At 38.1% G+C, this 18,243-nt stretch overlaps 1 protein-coding gene across 2 annotated transcripts in view; it reads right to left on the bottom strand.

Annotated features, from left to right (window-relative positions):
- Nucleotides 1–1,466: 1,466 nt before the first annotated feature.
- MGAT4C (MGAT4 family member C) overlaps nt 1,467–18,243 on the bottom strand; it is a 325,601-nt gene continuing 308,824 nt past the window's right edge. For both annotated transcript variants that reach the window (XM_058023669.1, XM_058023671.1), the window contains 3 exons: nt 11,647–11,800; nt 7,323–7,470; nt 1,467–5,574 (listed from right to left, as the gene is read on the bottom strand). In XM_058023669.1, the coding sequence (XP_057879652.1) occupies nt 4,418–5,574; nt 7,323–7,470; nt 11,647–11,787 (1,446 nt within the window). In that variant the 5' untranslated portion in view covers nt 11,788–11,800 and the 3' untranslated portion in view covers nt 1,467–4,417. The remainder of the gene's footprint in view (nt 5,575–7,322; nt 7,471–11,646; nt 11,801–18,243) is intronic.

Here is an 18,243-nt window from a genome sequence, read left to right as displayed (position 1 = left end):
CAGCTAAGTTTTTGATAGTGTCTCTCACAGGATTCTTCTGGAAAGTTATCCAACACACAGCTGGATAAACACATCATGTGATGTGATGGGATAGCAATTGGCTCACAAAGAGTTATAGTGAAAGGGATGATATGGGACTCAGGTCCTGTCATTAGTGGGGTTCCACAGGGCTCCATTCTCAACCTTGTGTTCTTCAACATCTTCAGAAATGACTCAAAATGCACGACTGGAAGGGACACTAAGTGAGTTTGCACATGATACAGAACTGGGAGGATCTGTCAACTCCCAGAAAGGCCCTGCAGAGAGACCTCAAAAAGTTAGAGAGGTGTATGGGATCTCAGCACCTCAGGACTGATGTGCAGAGTGGCCGAGAACACCCTTGGGGGGCTCGGGAGTCCTGGAATGTTGCCAGAAGTGTCTGGGGGCTGGACTTTGATCCTACACGGGAGATGACACCTGTATGAGGATGGGAGGATTTCACTGGGGTGAATGGTGAAGGGATAAGTTAATTAGAGTGTGAAACACAGGGTTTAAGATTTCTGTACAGGGGGGTCTAAAGAAGTAAGATGGAGGAATTGGGGCATGTCCTGTCCTTCTTCTTCTTCTTCTTCTTCTTGGCCTCCATCTTCTGTGGTGATGTTGGCACTTTGGGATTGGTTATTACAAAAAGTGCCCTGGTTAATAAGGGTAAAAGGTATTGGGGAAAATTGATAAATATTGTATACGTAGTTTTGAGTATAAGGATAGGTGACCGCCCCGGGGGCTCGCAGTGTGCTCATGGCTGACATGCTGGGCAGACCTCTGTCGGGCCGAGAGAAAATCCTTTAGATAAATAACTAATAAACACTGAAGACCGAGAAAAAACCTGAAGCCTCTTCTCGTCCTTTGAAGCGTGGGCTGCCCAAGGCCACCCCGGGCCTTTCCAGGTCATTGAAACAGCCGAGAAACCGACAGAGGTGGGCAGTGACTGACCATATGGGGTTCAACAAGGGCAAGTGCAGGATTCTGCATCTGGGATGGGGCAGCCCTGGATGCGTGGACAGACTGGGGAATGGGATGCTGGAAAGCAGAACTGTGGGAAGGGACCTGGGGGTTACAGTTGAACACGAGTCAGCAGTGCCCTGGCAGCCAGGATGGCCAGCCCTGCCCTGGGGGACATCAGGCACAGCATCACCAGCCAGGCAAGGGAGGGGACTGTCCCACTCTGCTCTGCACTGGGGCAGCCTCACCTTGAGTGCTGGGGACAGTTTTGGGTGCCACAAAAAGATATTTTATGGCTTCTTTTTTCTTTTTTTTTTCCCTTCCAGAATCTGGTAACCATTTTTTTGTGAATATGATGGATAAGATATATGTTCAGTGATGGAGAAGCTGGATGCCCTACAGTGAGTGCTCAAAACATTAGCTTTTAAAACTGAATTCTAGGATTTCCTGGAATAAATGTATTAATTATTTCTTCAAAGCCAGGTCAAATTCAACAGTAAGAATGGTGCATGCCTCTCATTCTTAGCACTTACCAGTATTCACAGCCAAGGAAATCTTTCTCTGAGGGCATTTTTGAGTGTGATCTCCCAAAAGTGATAACAACCAGATGAGAGATCTTGCTGCTAAGCCATTGTGACAAAGAGGAGATCCACTACAAGTGTTATTTTGAAAAGGAAAGCAGTTTTGTTCAGCTTGTAATTAAAAAATACCATTTAGATTGCTTAGGCTTATGTTGAGAACATTTAATCTGTACTAGCCATTCACATTGTCTGTGGTTTTGATTACAAGAGTATTTGAGATCTTGGGATTGAGTCTATTTTCTAATTTAGAAAATTGCTTCAGACATATTGCACTGAATAAAAGTAAAGGTTCCTGCTTAACCTAATAATGTTTGTTTCAGCCCTAATAGTTAGGGATCAAGGAAAGTTAATGAATTACATATTAATGATCAAGTGGATACAGAGGAGAGCTACAAAAATGATTGGAGGTCTGGAGCACTTCTGCTACGAGTAAAGGCTCAGAGTTGGGGTTGTTTAGCTGCAGAACAGAAGGCTCTGTGGAGACCTTTTAGCACCTAAAGAGACCTTACAACAGAGCTGGAAAAGGACTTTTTACCAGGGCATGTAGTGGCAGGACAAGGGGCAATGGCTTGAAGCTGAAAGTAGGTTTAAAATAGATATTGGGAAGAAATTCTTTATTGTGGTAACAACAAGGCACTGGAACAGGTTGTCCAGAGGATTTGTGAATGCCTCAACCCTGGAGGTGTTCAATACTGGTCTGGATGTGGTCTGTGCCACCTGATCTAGTGGAAGAAATCTCTGTCCATGGCAGGGGGGTTTGAACTAGATGATCCTGAAGGTCCTTTTAAACCCAAACCATTCTGTGATTCTATAGAAGACTGACAGCTTATTTAAAATAAAATGGGGATTGACTAATCACTAATTACCCCCAAATTATTATTGAAATGTGGAATATCAATATTAAAATGTAAGTCCTTCATAAGTATTTATAATAATTTAAAATTAGTATGTATTTCCCTTTTTTAAAAGAGAGCTTTAATTTTCCTTTTCAAGTTGAACACGTATGACACTTTTAATTTATTTTATTGAAGATATGTATGTAAAAAACCAGAGATTTAGGTATATATTAGGGAACAAAGAAGCAAAGACTTTCTTTGACAAAAAGATCTTTTTCTGAATTAGATAGAAGCATATATCTGAAGATTTATTTGACAATATACCTTACCTCTGTATTGGGTAATTTGCCAAAGCTAGACTCCAGATTTATGAACCAGGAAAATCAATTGCATTGATATTTTGTGTAGATTTTAAAAATAATTTATCCTTCTGAAATAGCCATGTTAGGTTTGTATGTACTCATCCAGTAGCTAGTTCAGTCTTTGTCAGTGCAAGCATTCTTGAAATTTAATTCTTGCCTTCCAGGTTTAACTAAACCTCCTAAATGCAATCAGATGATAAGCACAGTTTTCATGAGATTGACAATAGAATGTTCATCTCTGTCACACTTGCAACTCATGTATTTCTTAGTGTGTCTACTGAGACAATCTAGGGAATTTCTTAGAGGAAAAAAACCCCAGAGATTCTCTTAATCTAAATCTATGCATATAGTGTAATTCATATGCTATACAGCTTCCCTGTGTGACGCACTGGAAGCCCAGAGCTAACACTGAAGTCATGTGGACTGGAGAAACCTTTCTGCTTATTGTCTAAAGCCAGGCAAAATATATTTATAGGAAATAACCAGAGGCAGTGGGAAGATGTCTACAATACTAATACAATCAGAATTAGAAAACTTAAAAAAAACCCAAACACCCAGAACCCTCCTAATTAAGAAACATGCTAATTTCTCATTGTATTAGGATTCTTAATTTTGTGTCTCTTCTGTTGACTACAGATCATCCAGGACAGACTGAGATTACATTCACACCCAACTGATTAACACAGCACATTTTGCATTTGTATCACGCATGGGCAGGTAGATATGGAAGGTATGACAACCCTTGGAAACCATGCTGTAGTATTCAGCTATCTGCAAATTTCTCAGAGGGACTTCTCCATATCGTGAAGGAACAAAAAGTGTTGAAGCTGAGATCTGTTGAGATGCCTCTCTAAGAGACAAGTGCTGCTCTTGAGGTACCTGGGTTTGATACTGACATTGGTAGTCAAGCAGAAGGCTTGCTTGGTGTGAGGCAATTTGAGCAAGTAAGGAGAATAAATTGGTCCCTTAGGTAATATAGAATCCAAGTAGTGCTCATTTCAGTGAAAGGAGCCAGGCAAAAGAACAAAGGATATTTGTTGAGACAGAAAAACAGATGCAATTATCTATTTTTTACATAATTGTCATGTCAGATTTATAATTTTATACATTCCCTTTTGACAAGAAGTTGCAATGACTAGCCACATTATTTTCTTACAGTGCTCAGAAGTAAACTGCCAGTTTCAGGACAGATCTTGTCACAACTGCCTGGAAAAGAAACACATTACCAACTACAGTACAAACGCATACTACCATAGGATTTAAAATTTTTATGTGCATAAGGTGCAATCCAATTTCTTTTCACAACATAATGATCATAGATTCAAACCTTTTGGCAGTTATAAGACAGATTTTTTTTGTTCTGTATAGTCCACAAGATCTCTCTTACAGAGAAATAATAATAAAAAAAGGGTTTAAAGATCTCAAGAGAGGTTTGAGAACCTTTTGTTTTCTATAAAATTCGAAATTTTCAACAAATAAATGTTTGTATATTGCCTGACCAAACTGGTAAAAAATAAATTGCTTTACTTGTTTTGTGATTTTCCCCAGATATTCTGTGTCTCTAGTGAAGAGCTGAAGTGTTTGTTTTTCTGGGGAGTGGCACCAGTTGTGACCCAGTTGATTGTATGCACTCTGTACCTTCTCGGGTGGCCTCGCTCTATTGATTTGGTGTTTGAGAAGTCCAGACGCTAATGCTCCTAATGATCAGCCATTCTTTTTGACTTTTAGTAACAAGTATTCTCATGCAGTTAATATCAAACAGAACTTTGTGCTCTACATCTGTTATTTCAAAATTCCCATTTTTGAACTCCCCTAGTCTCAAGTAAGTTGTACATTGTCTTCCTTTTTTACTGCCTACAATCTTTTCACCTACTTCCAGGGCCCCGTGATGTAAAATGTCATTTTGCCGATCTTCAGTTCCAGTGACAACTTTAATTTTACTGATTTTAATGGGCTTTTCAAATACAATCCCATAGAAGTCTCCAGTAGAAGGAGCCTTGCCCCAGAAGTACTCATCAATGCTGCTGTAAGCCTTGCTTGCCTCATAGTTTTCAAATACATTCATATTGGTGTGCAAGTTTGCAGGTGGGTTGTCAGGGATATCAAAGGATTCCTCTTCAAAATCATCATCCTTTAACTTATTTTCAGCTCCTTTGTAAGATGAGTAGTATCCCATGTGCTGGAAGAGAGATGGCTTAAAACGTATCACTTCCTTTTGAGCTAACAGCCCACGAAAGTGGATGAGCAACCAATCGCAAGGCATTTCTTGGTAAAACATCAATAGAAAATGGGCCAGGCGTGGTAGGTCATGGGAATGGTAAAGCTTTCCAATGTACCCCAGCTTGGAGAATTCCAACGTCACCCAGTAGGATCCTTCTCGTGAGGTAATAACTTTCTTAACAGCAGTCAAAAAATTCTTTGAGCAGCGAACATCATCTTCCAGCATCACATAATAGTCAGAAAGATTAGCACAAAAGTTGAGAAGGAAAGCATAATCTACATTTTGTTTTGATCGGAACTTCACACGGTCCTCGGGGTCATTGTAATTTCTCTTAAGGCCATCCAGTACAGGGTAGTAATCCTCAGGGACGTGAATAACTATTAATCTGCCCGCAATTATGTGATGTGCAAATTTCTGTGAAATATCCTGGACCATCCCTTCACACCAGGCTGAGTCAAAATCTGCCAGCTGTACTACCACTGCAATTTCTTTGAGTTCCTCATAGCTTGACTGCTCAAATATGGACTTGATGGTCTCAAGCAAGTAGTTTCCTTTTCTCCGTTTTACAGAGGATAGTCCAATTGTAAGATACCCTGTACAAAAGACAGTTCAAACAAAAACTGAGAATCTGATATTGGAAGCAATTTTATCACAAAGATATTCTCCAGAGCTGTGTTTATATTAAATAAACCTTGTGAATGGTGAAGACTGAGAAATTTGGTATGTGAGTTTATTGAGCTGCATGTGACAAAGGACCTTTATTGCCTTTTCATTAGGAGGTGTGATATTGTGAGCAAATGGACATATGGAGACTTTTGTGTTAAACATTCACTTGTTTATTGCCAGGAGTAGCACCCTGAGGACAAATGCCAAAGCAGTGTGTATGTTTATGCCTTGTAGAGAAAACCACATATACAATGATAAGGCTGTAAATCTGCCAAAAGAAAGGGGATTGTGAGGGGATTATTCACACCATATTTGGAAAGCAAGGAACTACCAAATGCAGCACTTCTATCATTTTAAGCCCTCTAAAAGTCTAGTTACATCTCTGCATAACTTTACAGTTTTATCAATTTTGCATGGATAGTGATTTCTTAGTGTGTTCATTTTTAGGTGAATTTGTCTAGTTTTTCCTTGCTAGTAGTTTTTCTTCTAACCCTCTTTCAGGACTCATCAAGCACTCATCAGGTTTCAAAGGAAACACTCTTCAATTTAGATATTATTTTAAAGTTGAAGAGAACTTCTCTCCTTGCTTGTACAAATATTTTTTAATGCTGTTACATTCTTTGTAGACAGAGATATAAAACATGAAATTTCATTTCTGCTCTTTTGTAGTTACTGTCATTGTATTCTTACCAGCATTCCAAATTAGGATTTTTTTCAGATGTTTGCTAATATATCTCTATTTTTGTAGCTTCTGATGTAAAAAATGTTAAGACTGTGTAATTGACAATGTGTACCTAAGTTGAACCTACGCCAACTTTTTTAAAATGTAGTCATTTGTAAAAGACTACTCTGATAGTGAATCAGGGTTTCCCTTGAGGCTTAAGTCTGCTCAAAATGAAGTGGTACAGGGAAGCACAACGCCCAGAAGTAATTTACACTGTATACAGAGCCATTAGATTTTTCAAATTTAATTTGAACAGACTTTATAGCTTTCTGCAACTCACGTATTATTTTATTTTACCTTCTGGGCTTGGACTTCAGGGTTTTGTTTATGTATGTGAAATGGTTGATTTGGAACCCAAAGGACACCTAGGTATGGCCATATTTCACTTTTAGAGGAAAGTCTTGAACCATGTGTGAAGAATAACTAAATAGTTCATCTGCAGATGGCTGTGAGAAGAATCCTCCTTTACTGTCCCGATAAGAGCACAATTCTCCTTTTTAGCACAGCTAAAGGAGCAAGGAGGTCCATTTGAAGCTACTGGGCTGGCAGGATAGTGGACCTGAGGGGGTGCATCTGTGTTCTGCCAAGCGTACTTAAGATTGGATTTACCAGTTAAACAGAGATTGACAGTGTGCTCTCAGAGGGTGGTTGCAGAACACCACCAGCATGTGCCTTGCTGCTGCTTCCTAAATCATCTTCCTCTTGCCTGGGAGGAGATCCATGGAATTCTGCTCCCACAGACCTGCTGCCTGCAGGACATCTACAAGTCAGGCAGAAGTTAATCAGGCTGCGAGGTCTGGACTAGAGGCCATGCAAGAATGGCCACTAACTCTCTTGGGACTGTCACTGCTTAACTCAGCCCCTCTTGCATGGAAATACCACAGGGACTATATGGATTCTACGCCTTTTTAGATTGCCTCATTTTGCAATATTCAAATTGCAGTTACTTACTTTTCCTTGGCAAAGGTGTGCCAGCTAGGTAGCGATAGGAAATGTTTATAGATCCTGAGAAATTAGACAAATCTTTAAAACTGTGAACATAACGCTCTGGGTTGAGCTGGTGCGTGGCTGTCTCTCTGATTAATTGCTTGTCCCCTTCCTATTAGCAGGAAAACAAAAATAACAAAAAAAGAGAGAGAGAAACACATTTGTGAATGTCAGTTAGAGAGGAAACATGGACAGGCAGGTTTCCAAGAATAACATTTTTCAGTTTCAGCTTTCAGGAAAGCATGTAGATGTCACCTCATTTAAAACAAAAACAAACAAGCAAACAAAACCCCCCCAAACCAACAGGCATTACTGAATACCATACATTTTGACTACAGAAAATCTACCATAAAACTTCAGATTACAGTAAAAGAAAAAGAAAAAAAAATACTTTGCATAAAACTCTGGAAAGGTAGCAAATATTAAATTATTGGCCAAAAAATGCTGTGGTATTCAAAAGAGGGATAAGAAAATGTCACTCAGCAACAGATAGTAGAACTTTCACAGATGTAAAACACAGAAGATTTTAAAAAAATGTTTCTAGTGATTAAAAAATATACCAAAACTGCTGCAAAGGAAAGAAATCTAGATCCTGGCATCTGGCTCATTTTGACATTTTTCTGAGAAGCTTTGACTCAGGTTTGCGATAAGAAGAAATGCATGTGATCATGCAGACAGTAAAAGTTTCTCTGAATTCGGAGAACATTTTTGATGGCATAGTCAAAATGTACATTTATGACCACACCTCCTCTTCCAAGAGGCTTTCCTAGTGATAGTAAAGGCACAGAAGGTAAAGAGAGGCTTCATCAGTAGTGCCCTACCCATAATGTCACTTGGGCCTCAGGGAAAGCCTGCTCCTCAGTCCTTAAGAAAAGAGAAAATATCTAACAGCTCATGAAGACTGTATTTAAAAGTAGGAATGCCTATTTAATTTATGTGGTTTGATTTTAGTCTGATGGCAGGCACATGAATGAATGAGTTTGTTTCTTCTGATGTATGCAATATGTTAATGCACTAAAACTTTGGGATCTGTCATTAAATGGGAGCATTGTGCAGTAATAGTACTGCTGCTAACTGAAACAACCACAGGAACTGTAAACAGTGCTCATATTTAATGGCATAAATATTAAAAAATGTATCAAAGCTAAATTTTTATAGCACAAATAAATCTTTCTGTCAACTGATCTTACATTCATTTATAGTTCATTGTTTTTCTTGCATAGTAGTAAAAAAATCCACTTCTGAGCTAGGTAAAGATCTTTGGCATCCAGGGGCATCTACCTGCACTGTTATGCTCTCTTGATCTTCAGTGTCTCTTAAGTAATTTTTCTCAAGTGCTTATGTACCACTTTGCATTTGCACATAAATTATGAGAGGAAGTTTGATCATCAAGTTCAAGATTAAAATGTAACTTAATGATCTTGAAAGAAAATACACCAAAACTTGAGGAGATTTTCCACTAAAAATGTCAGGTGGAAAAGAAAAAAGGCTGGTCCAAAAACTTTCTTTTTTCAAAACCTTTCTTTAATATCTGAGAAGCAAACAAAACATTGTGTCATGGGTTCCAGAATGGAGCACCAAAATTCCTTGTTTCATAAGGTCTTGGAATGGAAACTTATTCTGCTGGCTGAGGTTTTGCTACATAAAATTTTTAGAAATAGACAATGTCAGAAGAAAATGTTTTGATTTTAAAAAGTAAAACATCTAAACTGACCACAAAAATTTTCCTTTTTTGCCCCCTCTTTAATAAATGGCTTTTGTGGCTAACATTTCTTTTTAATAGCTGCTCTTTCATTCTTTTGTTGAACGATGGGCAAAACAGAAATCTGGAGTTTTTCAAAAGATTAAAATCTGTTTCTTCTATCTCTGACTATGTAGAGGTCAGTGAAGCTGAGGAGCTTGATTAACTCTCCTTGGTTTTCTTCTCTAGCTTTTTCTGGAATGGTTTTGACTTTCTTCTGTTAACTAAACTCTAACTTGCATTCCAGCGTTTGCTGGGAGATTCCTGTGGGTGCCATAGGATGAATGGCAGTTCTCCACCCTTTATGAGGATGCCCTGCTCTGCTAAGGATGCTGTGTCAATTACAACAGTGTAATTCTTTGCATATTGCCCAAAACAGTGATTAGTATTCATAGAGGAGCACAGAACACATGCTTCACTCACAATACACTTACAACTCTGAGTAGGTAGAAGACTCCCTTGTGAATTTTGTGCTACCTGGTATATTTTAGCTCATTATGTCTTCAAAATGCTTGATCAAATGCAGTTCATACATTGCAGATGAAACACCTTAAACTGCTTTTCTAATGCACATGAATCAGCGCTGCATAACTGCACGCCCTCCACCCAATGCACTTCCGTCATTTTGCCACATGGGCCCTTACTTTCCATTTCTGCAGCAAATGCCCTGCAGAAAACAGTGAAGGGATTCTCTGGATACGTGAGACCCTTTGAGGAAAACCAGAAAGTTTCTCTCCTCCCTTCTTAAGGTTTACCAAAATGAATGTCATTTTAATACTCTCACTCTTTGAAAAAGACGCTTGTGTCACATCTGGTGCCAGAGACACGAGCACCACAAGCCCTTGCACAGCCTGGTGCCCGAGACTGGCAGGGGGAACTCTGGGTCAGATGTCTTTCCTCTAACAGCTACCCTCGTCCAGCAGGAGATTGGCTGCAATTTAGGGCTCTGAGGACTTTCACATTTTCATTCCCTGAGGAAACTGGTTAGCCTGCTGTGCTCAAAAGCTTTTCCCAAGTCTATTTCTCTTCACCACAAACAGTGAAATTGCTCATCTTTTTCCTCAGCAGAGAAAACACACCAGACAGGGTGTGTTTGGAGCTGTCAGACAGGGTCAGGAAGTTTGAGAATAAAACTAAATAAATAAGTTGAAAAGTCAACATCCTAACACACTTGAAAAACACTTGATGGACCATAAAGGTATCAAGAGACCTGCAAGAACTCTCAGGAGACTTGGCAAGAGACTTGGCTGAGAGCTGCATGAATGCAAACATGCCAGAACTGTGATGAGAGAAGCAATGAAAGAGAGTGAATTTATAAAAGGTGACGGAGAGGGGGAAAAAGAAATTAAGAAAAAGACATGGAGCCATCTGGGGAGTTGGCAAATAGGCAGGAAGATTTCAAAAACAAGCCAAGAGGAACACCATTAGCAGTGATAATAAAAACACTTTCAGAAACATCTGGGGGACTTTGAAGCAATTAGTGAACAAAGAAGAAACATTAGGGAAAATGCCACTAGGAAGAAAAAGTGATAAGTCAGGTCAAATTTAATCATAACCAAGAAAAGTTAAATAAATAAAAAAGTGAAAAACCTTTGTGGTAAATGAAGAAATATGTCTGTAATTGAGTAACCTGCTACAAGAACGGGCCATCTTTTAAATGGCCTAGAAAAGTACTAGCATAATATTAATATTGTAAATATTTACAGTACTGTTATAACTAATTTTATAATTATAATATTTTAAATTAAAATAATGATGACTGTATATATGGTTCTGATAAATAACATAAGGATTTTACTGCTTGTGTATTACACTTTTAGACATATTATTATGTTTCTTTTCAGATGTAAATGAGATCAGAATTCACCCTTCAAAATATTGGAAAATCCATACTGTCCCCATTCAATTCAAGATAAAGACAGCACTATCTGGTCATTTCACAATATAACAAAATCTGTTTAGCCATTTAACTACTTACAAGATTCAGTTTTCAACCACTATGATTTTTTTACTGGGCCCAGTCCAATCTCCAAAGAACTGGAAATTCAATCCATTAATTGAGTCTCCAGGGCTCACTTGGCATTCAGCATTGAAACACCCCTAGGTTACACATGAACCGTAGAGTTGTGCTATGTTGCCAGTAGCTTATTTGTTGAAATTCCTACATAAATATTTCCACATTTTTTTCCAAAATCATAAACTTACATTAGGTTTCATTTGTCTATTTTTTAATGCTGTAGTACTGAACCCATCAGACTAAAATCTGAGTTACAAAAGGTAGGAAACAAACAAAATAAACTCACTAAAATGAAATTATTTATGCAAGGAGCCTAAAGTAGATAAAATGGGTGTAAATTTTCTTTTATAATTCTATTTCTAAAATAGCATTTAATGCAGTATTCAGAGGTGAGATTTGCAGTGTGTACAAAACATGTTGAAAAACAGCTCACATAAATAGTTCAGATGTAGTTTATCTTCAACAATTTACCATTTTAATCGGGGTGTTTTACTGTTTTGTTGTTTCAGGATCACTTCTTTGCAACTTACCAAAACATAACTATCCTCAATGTACAAGTTCATGAAGAGCAAGCAAACAACAAGGATTCCTAAGAACGACACTGCTGATCGTTTCCGCAAGCATCTCATTTTATCAAAATATTTCAAGTTGTGTCTCGTGAAGAACTGCATACGGTAGTGTCACCTATGAATAAAACCACAGTATTACAAGAATGGTCCACCTGATATGCATGACAACAACTAAACTTACCTTCAGATGTATCAAATTCCTTCAAAAATTCATAGACTGCACTTTCATGCGGAATTAACTTCATTTAATCATTGTCATCTTAAGGTTTAATATACAATCTTAACCATAAACTAAGCTTCCTTTTTTTTTTTTTTTTTTTTTTTTTTTAGTGTCAGTAAAGAAAAAACACGTACCCACTGTCACACCCATTGTAAAGTAGGTTTATGATGGATTTATGATGGATGTCACTGTGGCAGGAGTGCATCAACAGTTAAGTTTGCTATGCTTAAGTGTCAGATCCCAGCTTGGTGGCTGGAGATGATGCTGTGCATTGTTCCCCCATGTACCTGTGTCTCCTCCCAAGGACAGGCCAGGTCAACAGGCAAGGAGGAAATTATTGCCTGACTCAGTGTTGCTACCAATAGAAGAAATCTGTATGCTAAATACAAGTAAGGCACAAATAAGATATCTTCCCTGAAGAGAAAAGGTACTCGCAAGACTGTACAATTAGAGTTTTTCCGTCAAAGTACAGAAGCTCAAGGTGATTAAGTGGAAGTATTATTTCCATCTTCAGAAGAAAGGTGGGTCTCCAGCCCAACCAGACACACCTAAGCAGAGCATTGGGAAATCCTTACCAACCTGATTAGATAAATCAAATAAGGGTGGCACAGAGATCATGAAGCCCCTGTATATTTCTGGTCAAGATCAAGAAGATGGACTGTCTGGTCATATTCTAATGTTGCATATTCATTTTAGTAATTTTACTCTGGAGAACAAGATGAACTCTGTTCTTGTCCACCAACTTGTAACACTAACCTGTGTAGGACTGTAAGTGTTTGAATTAGATTTGGCCTTAAATTAAAGATCTCACCGCCCAAAGTCTGAGGGATTATGAACAAAACAGCTGACTATAGACTTATTACTTATGTATTAAGTTCTTACTCATATTCTAATTATTTTCCACAGCAATTCATCATTTTTCAATTGAATTTAATGTATAGAAGTTATATACAAACAAAGACTTTAAAGCTAGTCTATGTGAAGTAGTAAAAAATATGATACATGCAATGGTTAAACCCTGCACTTAAATATCTTCATTTTTAAAAATATTGACCATCTACAATGATACAAATTAGGACATATTAGGAGTTCCATAAATGATTTGTCATATCATACAGAAAATTTTCTGTCCTAATAATAAAAAATCTACCAAGCACAAAATCCATTGTATATTTCTTTTGCCAAACTGAATAACCACATTTAACAGTATAAAATTTGAGTCCATTATACTCCAGAGAAGCAGGAGGTAAATATATCAAATATTTGTAATGCAATTAGTAATTGCAAGGAATCTATAGATTTGAAATGAACTGCAGTAAATGGAGGCTGGCTGTACACAGAATGCTTTTATATTCACTATGCTGAGAGTAAAACCAATTTACAGGTTGCATGAAGAAAAAGAAGGAATCAGTAACAATATACATTTTTGTCTGTCTTTATTTAGGGTGGGCTGAATTAAAATACCTTGATTATTCTGAAACCCCAGTGTAGATATTTTTTAAAGTTACATAAAGATTTTGTTTTTCTTAATATCTAAGGACATTGAAAATAAACCTCAGGAAGGAGGTGCTAAGGACATGAATCTCTAAACACCAAGCCTCCCTGTACGCCTACAACTCCCTGTGACAACACAGTTATTGCTAGCTGTCTGTGGATCCAGCAGGCTGTTGTGGAAATGAAAGGTTGCCTCTGTTTCAGAAAATAGTGTTACACATACGATTTGGGTTTCACTTTTATTTCATTCTTTTTTTGTTGTTCCCTTCTCCCCTGCCCCCTCCCTTCTTCTCACATTACAATGACTGATTTTCAAACCACTTCACTCTTTTAACAACCAGTCAGAGGATCACTGGATGGTTTAAATACTGACACTTCTCATATTAGCGGCATTAACTATTCTGACTATTGAAAATGCAGTTAGTCTGGGTTAGAGTCCTTGCAGTTGCTGTCAACATATTGCATTTCCCTTGGGTTAAAAAAAAAACAAACCAAACCAAACCAAAAAAAAACAAACAAACAAACAAACAAAAAAAAACCACCAAAGCTTGGAAAATAAATAAATAAATAAACAAATAAATAAATGTGGTTTTTTCAGTCACAGGATGAATATATGTAACATATTTGCTGTCTGGACCGTGGTGTTACACAGCTCCCCCATCTTTGCCCTGAGCCACCTGTCTGAAGTCCCCGAGGGTGAGGAAGGGGCTCAGAACCGTATTTTCTGGTCATACTGTATGAGATCATTCCTACGTTGGGTTAGGAATAAATATAGAGGGGATTACATAGGTGAGGCTGGAGGGACTGTCATGACCAGGACTGATGTACAGAGAGAGGAGGACACAGTACGGTCAGCGCTCAAAGACCCCCATTGCTAGCGCTGGTGGCACACGACGCCTTTGCATCTCTGTTTGCACGTGGAAACATCTGGAAGCACAACATCGTGCCAGGGGGAGTCTTTGTTCATCCGATCCGATCTCTTGGCAGGTCCGGGCGGGTCCCGTCACGGAGGAGGCGGTGGCACCGCTGCTGACAACAGCAGGTGGCAGCGCAGGCTCGCCCGTGCCAGCCCGGCCGCTGTCGCCGCTGTGCCCAGCCCGAGCTGGGCTGGAGGCGCTGCTTGGCATCCTTACACCGTAAGCCCTCGGCTGAGAACGCGCCCAGGACCATCCATATGTCCTTACATCTTCCTCTGGCATCTCTGTATCCAGTCTGTGCACTGCATTTTTTCTTTTTTTTTTTTTAGGTTATGTCATTCACCTTTTTAAAAATAGTCTCAGAGTTTCCTGCACTGAGACCTCTGATTTTCTTTAAGACCATTTGAGCAGAACATTCACCATTACTAAAAATCTTTGATATTGAAAAAAAGGTTCCGATTCATAATTCAATTCTGAAGGCGCAGCTTTGCTTGAAGATTTTATGCCTTCATTATTCATGCATAATTAAGTAGCTATCAGAATGGTATAAATGCAATTTGCTTCATAAAGCTGGCATGAAGCAGTTAAACAAAATAATTAATAAACATGCATAAATTATAAATCTTTTCCTTTCTAGATGAGATGTGTGCCTTTTCTCAGTCTCTAGAGAGGGAACTTGTAAGATCACAGATCTCTATGCACATGTATGAGCTGCTATCAGACTCATATGTGCAGTTTTACATGGTAATGTAAAATTATAATTCCTTTGACTTTTTAAAACAACACACAGTGAAGAGGTGGTGAGCCAAAAAATGCAATTACATACTTTTACAGCGAGTAGATGCTGTTCTTTATAGGATCTACATAGGTGTGAAATCTGTGTAAAATGTCAAGAATTGTTTTTCACATGACACTGCAAGGTTTTCTCTTGCAGAATTTGCGACACTCAGAAGAATTTTAACATTTTTTTAAAAAAAAGTAATCCCAAATGACCATCCAGAAAGACTGTTTTTAATAAGGCAAGTCCCTGACACCAAAAATTGAAATGAAAATATTTAAATTTATGTCTATTAAAATTTTAAAACAAATTTTAGTTTGGATTTCAATATGGCTATTCTCAAGAGAAAAAAAATTATATAAAGCAAGGGGTTTTTTCCTTTATTTTCCTTTTTTCAGAGAAAAAGACTTTTTGCCATTCATAAAATAATTTCTCTAATTCATGTACACTCACTCTGGTAAACAATTTTATATTTGATCCATTCTAATTCTTCATCACTTTCTGATAATAGTAAGGATTTGTGCTTTGTCCTGCTCTTAAAGATTATCACTTTCTTTCCTTACATATTTCCTCCATAAACAGATACACAAAAAGGCTCTGTGGTGTTACTTTACCCTTAAGGTTACCTGCACAAGTTAAGGACTTAGCCTTACCCTTAACCAGTACAGTTAATTTGTTTGTATCTACAGCTGTACAGGCATGGAGCAACAAGGTCATCTGCCTATTATATTCTGGTCTGCTTCAGTGCTGTGCCCCAGCAGCTCAAAAAAAGTTGCTTATTTAGGGAGGCACTGGTGGCTGTGAAAAATGTCAACTGAATTATTTTAATATTTTAATATTTTAAAATGAGACATGTAGATTTACCTGCCACTGTAGAGTCCATATTCCAGGAGGTGGAGCTGATCCACTGCCACATTTATTATATGAGATAATACAAAAATATCTTTCGATTATTAAAACCCTTGTGAATCTTATTGTAATCCCTGATTTGACAGAGACACTCAGAAGCAGGCACTTTATTCCTCAGCTTTGTGATATACCATTCTATACTTACTGAACTTCTTTACTTGCAGTTCTCAATGTGTTTTTCATTTTTTCTTTTTGGAAGGCTGCACACAATACCTCAAGAATTACATTCAGTTATCTTTATAAAGTCACAAAGGAAACACTTCTAAAAAAAAAGAAAGGGAAAAGCCCCAAAACAAATCAGAGTTTTTACATGGTTATTATTAAATTTTGCATGTACCATGACTTTCTTATTCAAGAATAACAAACATGAACCCTAAATTGTGATGTAGAATTGAGCTACAGAGGATAGTGTACTAGAGCATTGTAATGGATGGGTTATTCCATAGGGCTCAGATAGACTCCCAGGCAGATTCACTGCCTTACTGAAAGCCTGAATGTACACATAAAATGTTTAAGGCTGACAGGCAGGATGTTCACTGCCACTGGCAGCAGGGGAATAAAAACTAGTTTGAAGGAAAGGAAAGTTTAACTCAGAATGAGGCTAACAAATCCAGAGGAGTTCAGGTTTTAAACTAATCATAAGTAGATTGTGTGGCTACGCATGCTTAAATAAATGGTTTAAAGATGATTATATTGTCTGAATTCTGGGTTCTAGATACAGGAGGTTAAAAAGAGATATATTAGTAGGCAGATTACTCAAAAGTGGCACTGAAGAAAGGATGGGCTAAAGAAGTAGGTTTTAGAAGAGAATTTGAAAGACATAATTATCCTTGATCCACAGAAAGTGAAACAGTATTTCAAACACTAATGTAGCATATAGATATATACAGAGGATCAGAGTTTGGGAGGAAACAGATGACTCAGCTGAGGCAAGTTACTGAACAATGAAGAAAAGCAAAGAGCTTAAATTCAAAGCAGGTGTTGGTGGATGAAGTGTCTTTCCAGTCTGACAGCTTCAGTGATATAAAATTGAGTCAAAAACTCTGGCTGTAACATTCTGAGCAAAATGTAATGCATTTCTTCTGGCATGGAATAGTCAAGTCTAATCAAGGGGAAGAGATGTCTAAGAAGTATGAAGTTGCATTGACTTATGTGGTGAAGCACTATCTAATCCATCATTGGATGGATGGCTGTATACCACTGGATTTATTTTATCAAGCAGTTGTAGTGTAAAATATGAGTTTTAGAAAAACTATATAGACAGTGAGTTAATGGCGTGTGGAAAAAGCCTGGAAGATAAGAAAAACATAACAAAGAAACCTGAAATAACCCTGAATTTCTGCTCCACAGAGACGAAGCAGAGATTCAACTAAAACAGCATTGGTATGAAGAGAGAAGGAACAGGTAAATGCGACATCCAGGGAGAGTGAGAGTAGAAGCTTTTAGAGATGCAGGAGTGGGGTATAAGTCTGCATCAGAAATACAGGGAGAAATGCTGTGCATTGAAAATAGCACTGGGCATAATTCAGAGGAGAGAATTTTTAGAAAGGTGAGGATAGACATTGTTACATATATAGCCAATAGATTTTATCCATTGACTCATCAATTAATGAAAGGAGTACATGGATGCAAGTATTGATAGATTCAACAGAAGATAAAACTTTAATGAATAGCTCTCACACAGTACATTTGTACAATATGAGAGTACTGGGATTATGAGAAGCTACAGTCTAGCAGATAAACTAAATTCCTTGAGTTTATTAGGGACCAGCAAGAATAAACTAGAGAGATACCATCTTCACATCCTCCTCCTGGTGCGATACTTCAGCTCTAGGTCCTTCACCAAAGCACAGACTCTGAGCTGAAGCGTCACCAACATTTCCTCCATGTGTTAACTTATACCTCCATGTCCCACAGCCTTCAAAGTTTAGAGCTGAGAGCTTGTAAAGTTCCATGGACAACCCCGTTTTAATAGAATTGCACTGAGAGAGAGACAAACATCTTTTGGGGATAAAAAAAAGAACAGAAATGTTTGACCAAAGCCGACTAATCTTGATGGAAAGATTTTCACCCGATGAAAAGAGATTCTGATGAAATCAGTTCATGGTTTTCTCATCAGCACACTCTAGCCTCACATAATAGAGACGTGAGTGCTTTTTCAGAGAACTGCAAAATCACAGAACAGCTGAGGCTGAAAGGACTTTTAGAAGTCATGTGTTCCACTCTCCTGGTCTGTGTAG

This window comes from Melospiza georgiana, chromosome 4, assembly GCF_028018845.1.
Source record: "Melospiza georgiana isolate bMelGeo1 chromosome 4, bMelGeo1.pri, whole genome shotgun sequence".
NCBI lineage: Eukaryota > Metazoa > Chordata > Aves > Passeriformes > Passerellidae > Melospiza > Melospiza georgiana.
Note: the sequence above shows the minus strand (reverse complement) of the source record. Positions and strands in the feature narration are given on the sequence as shown.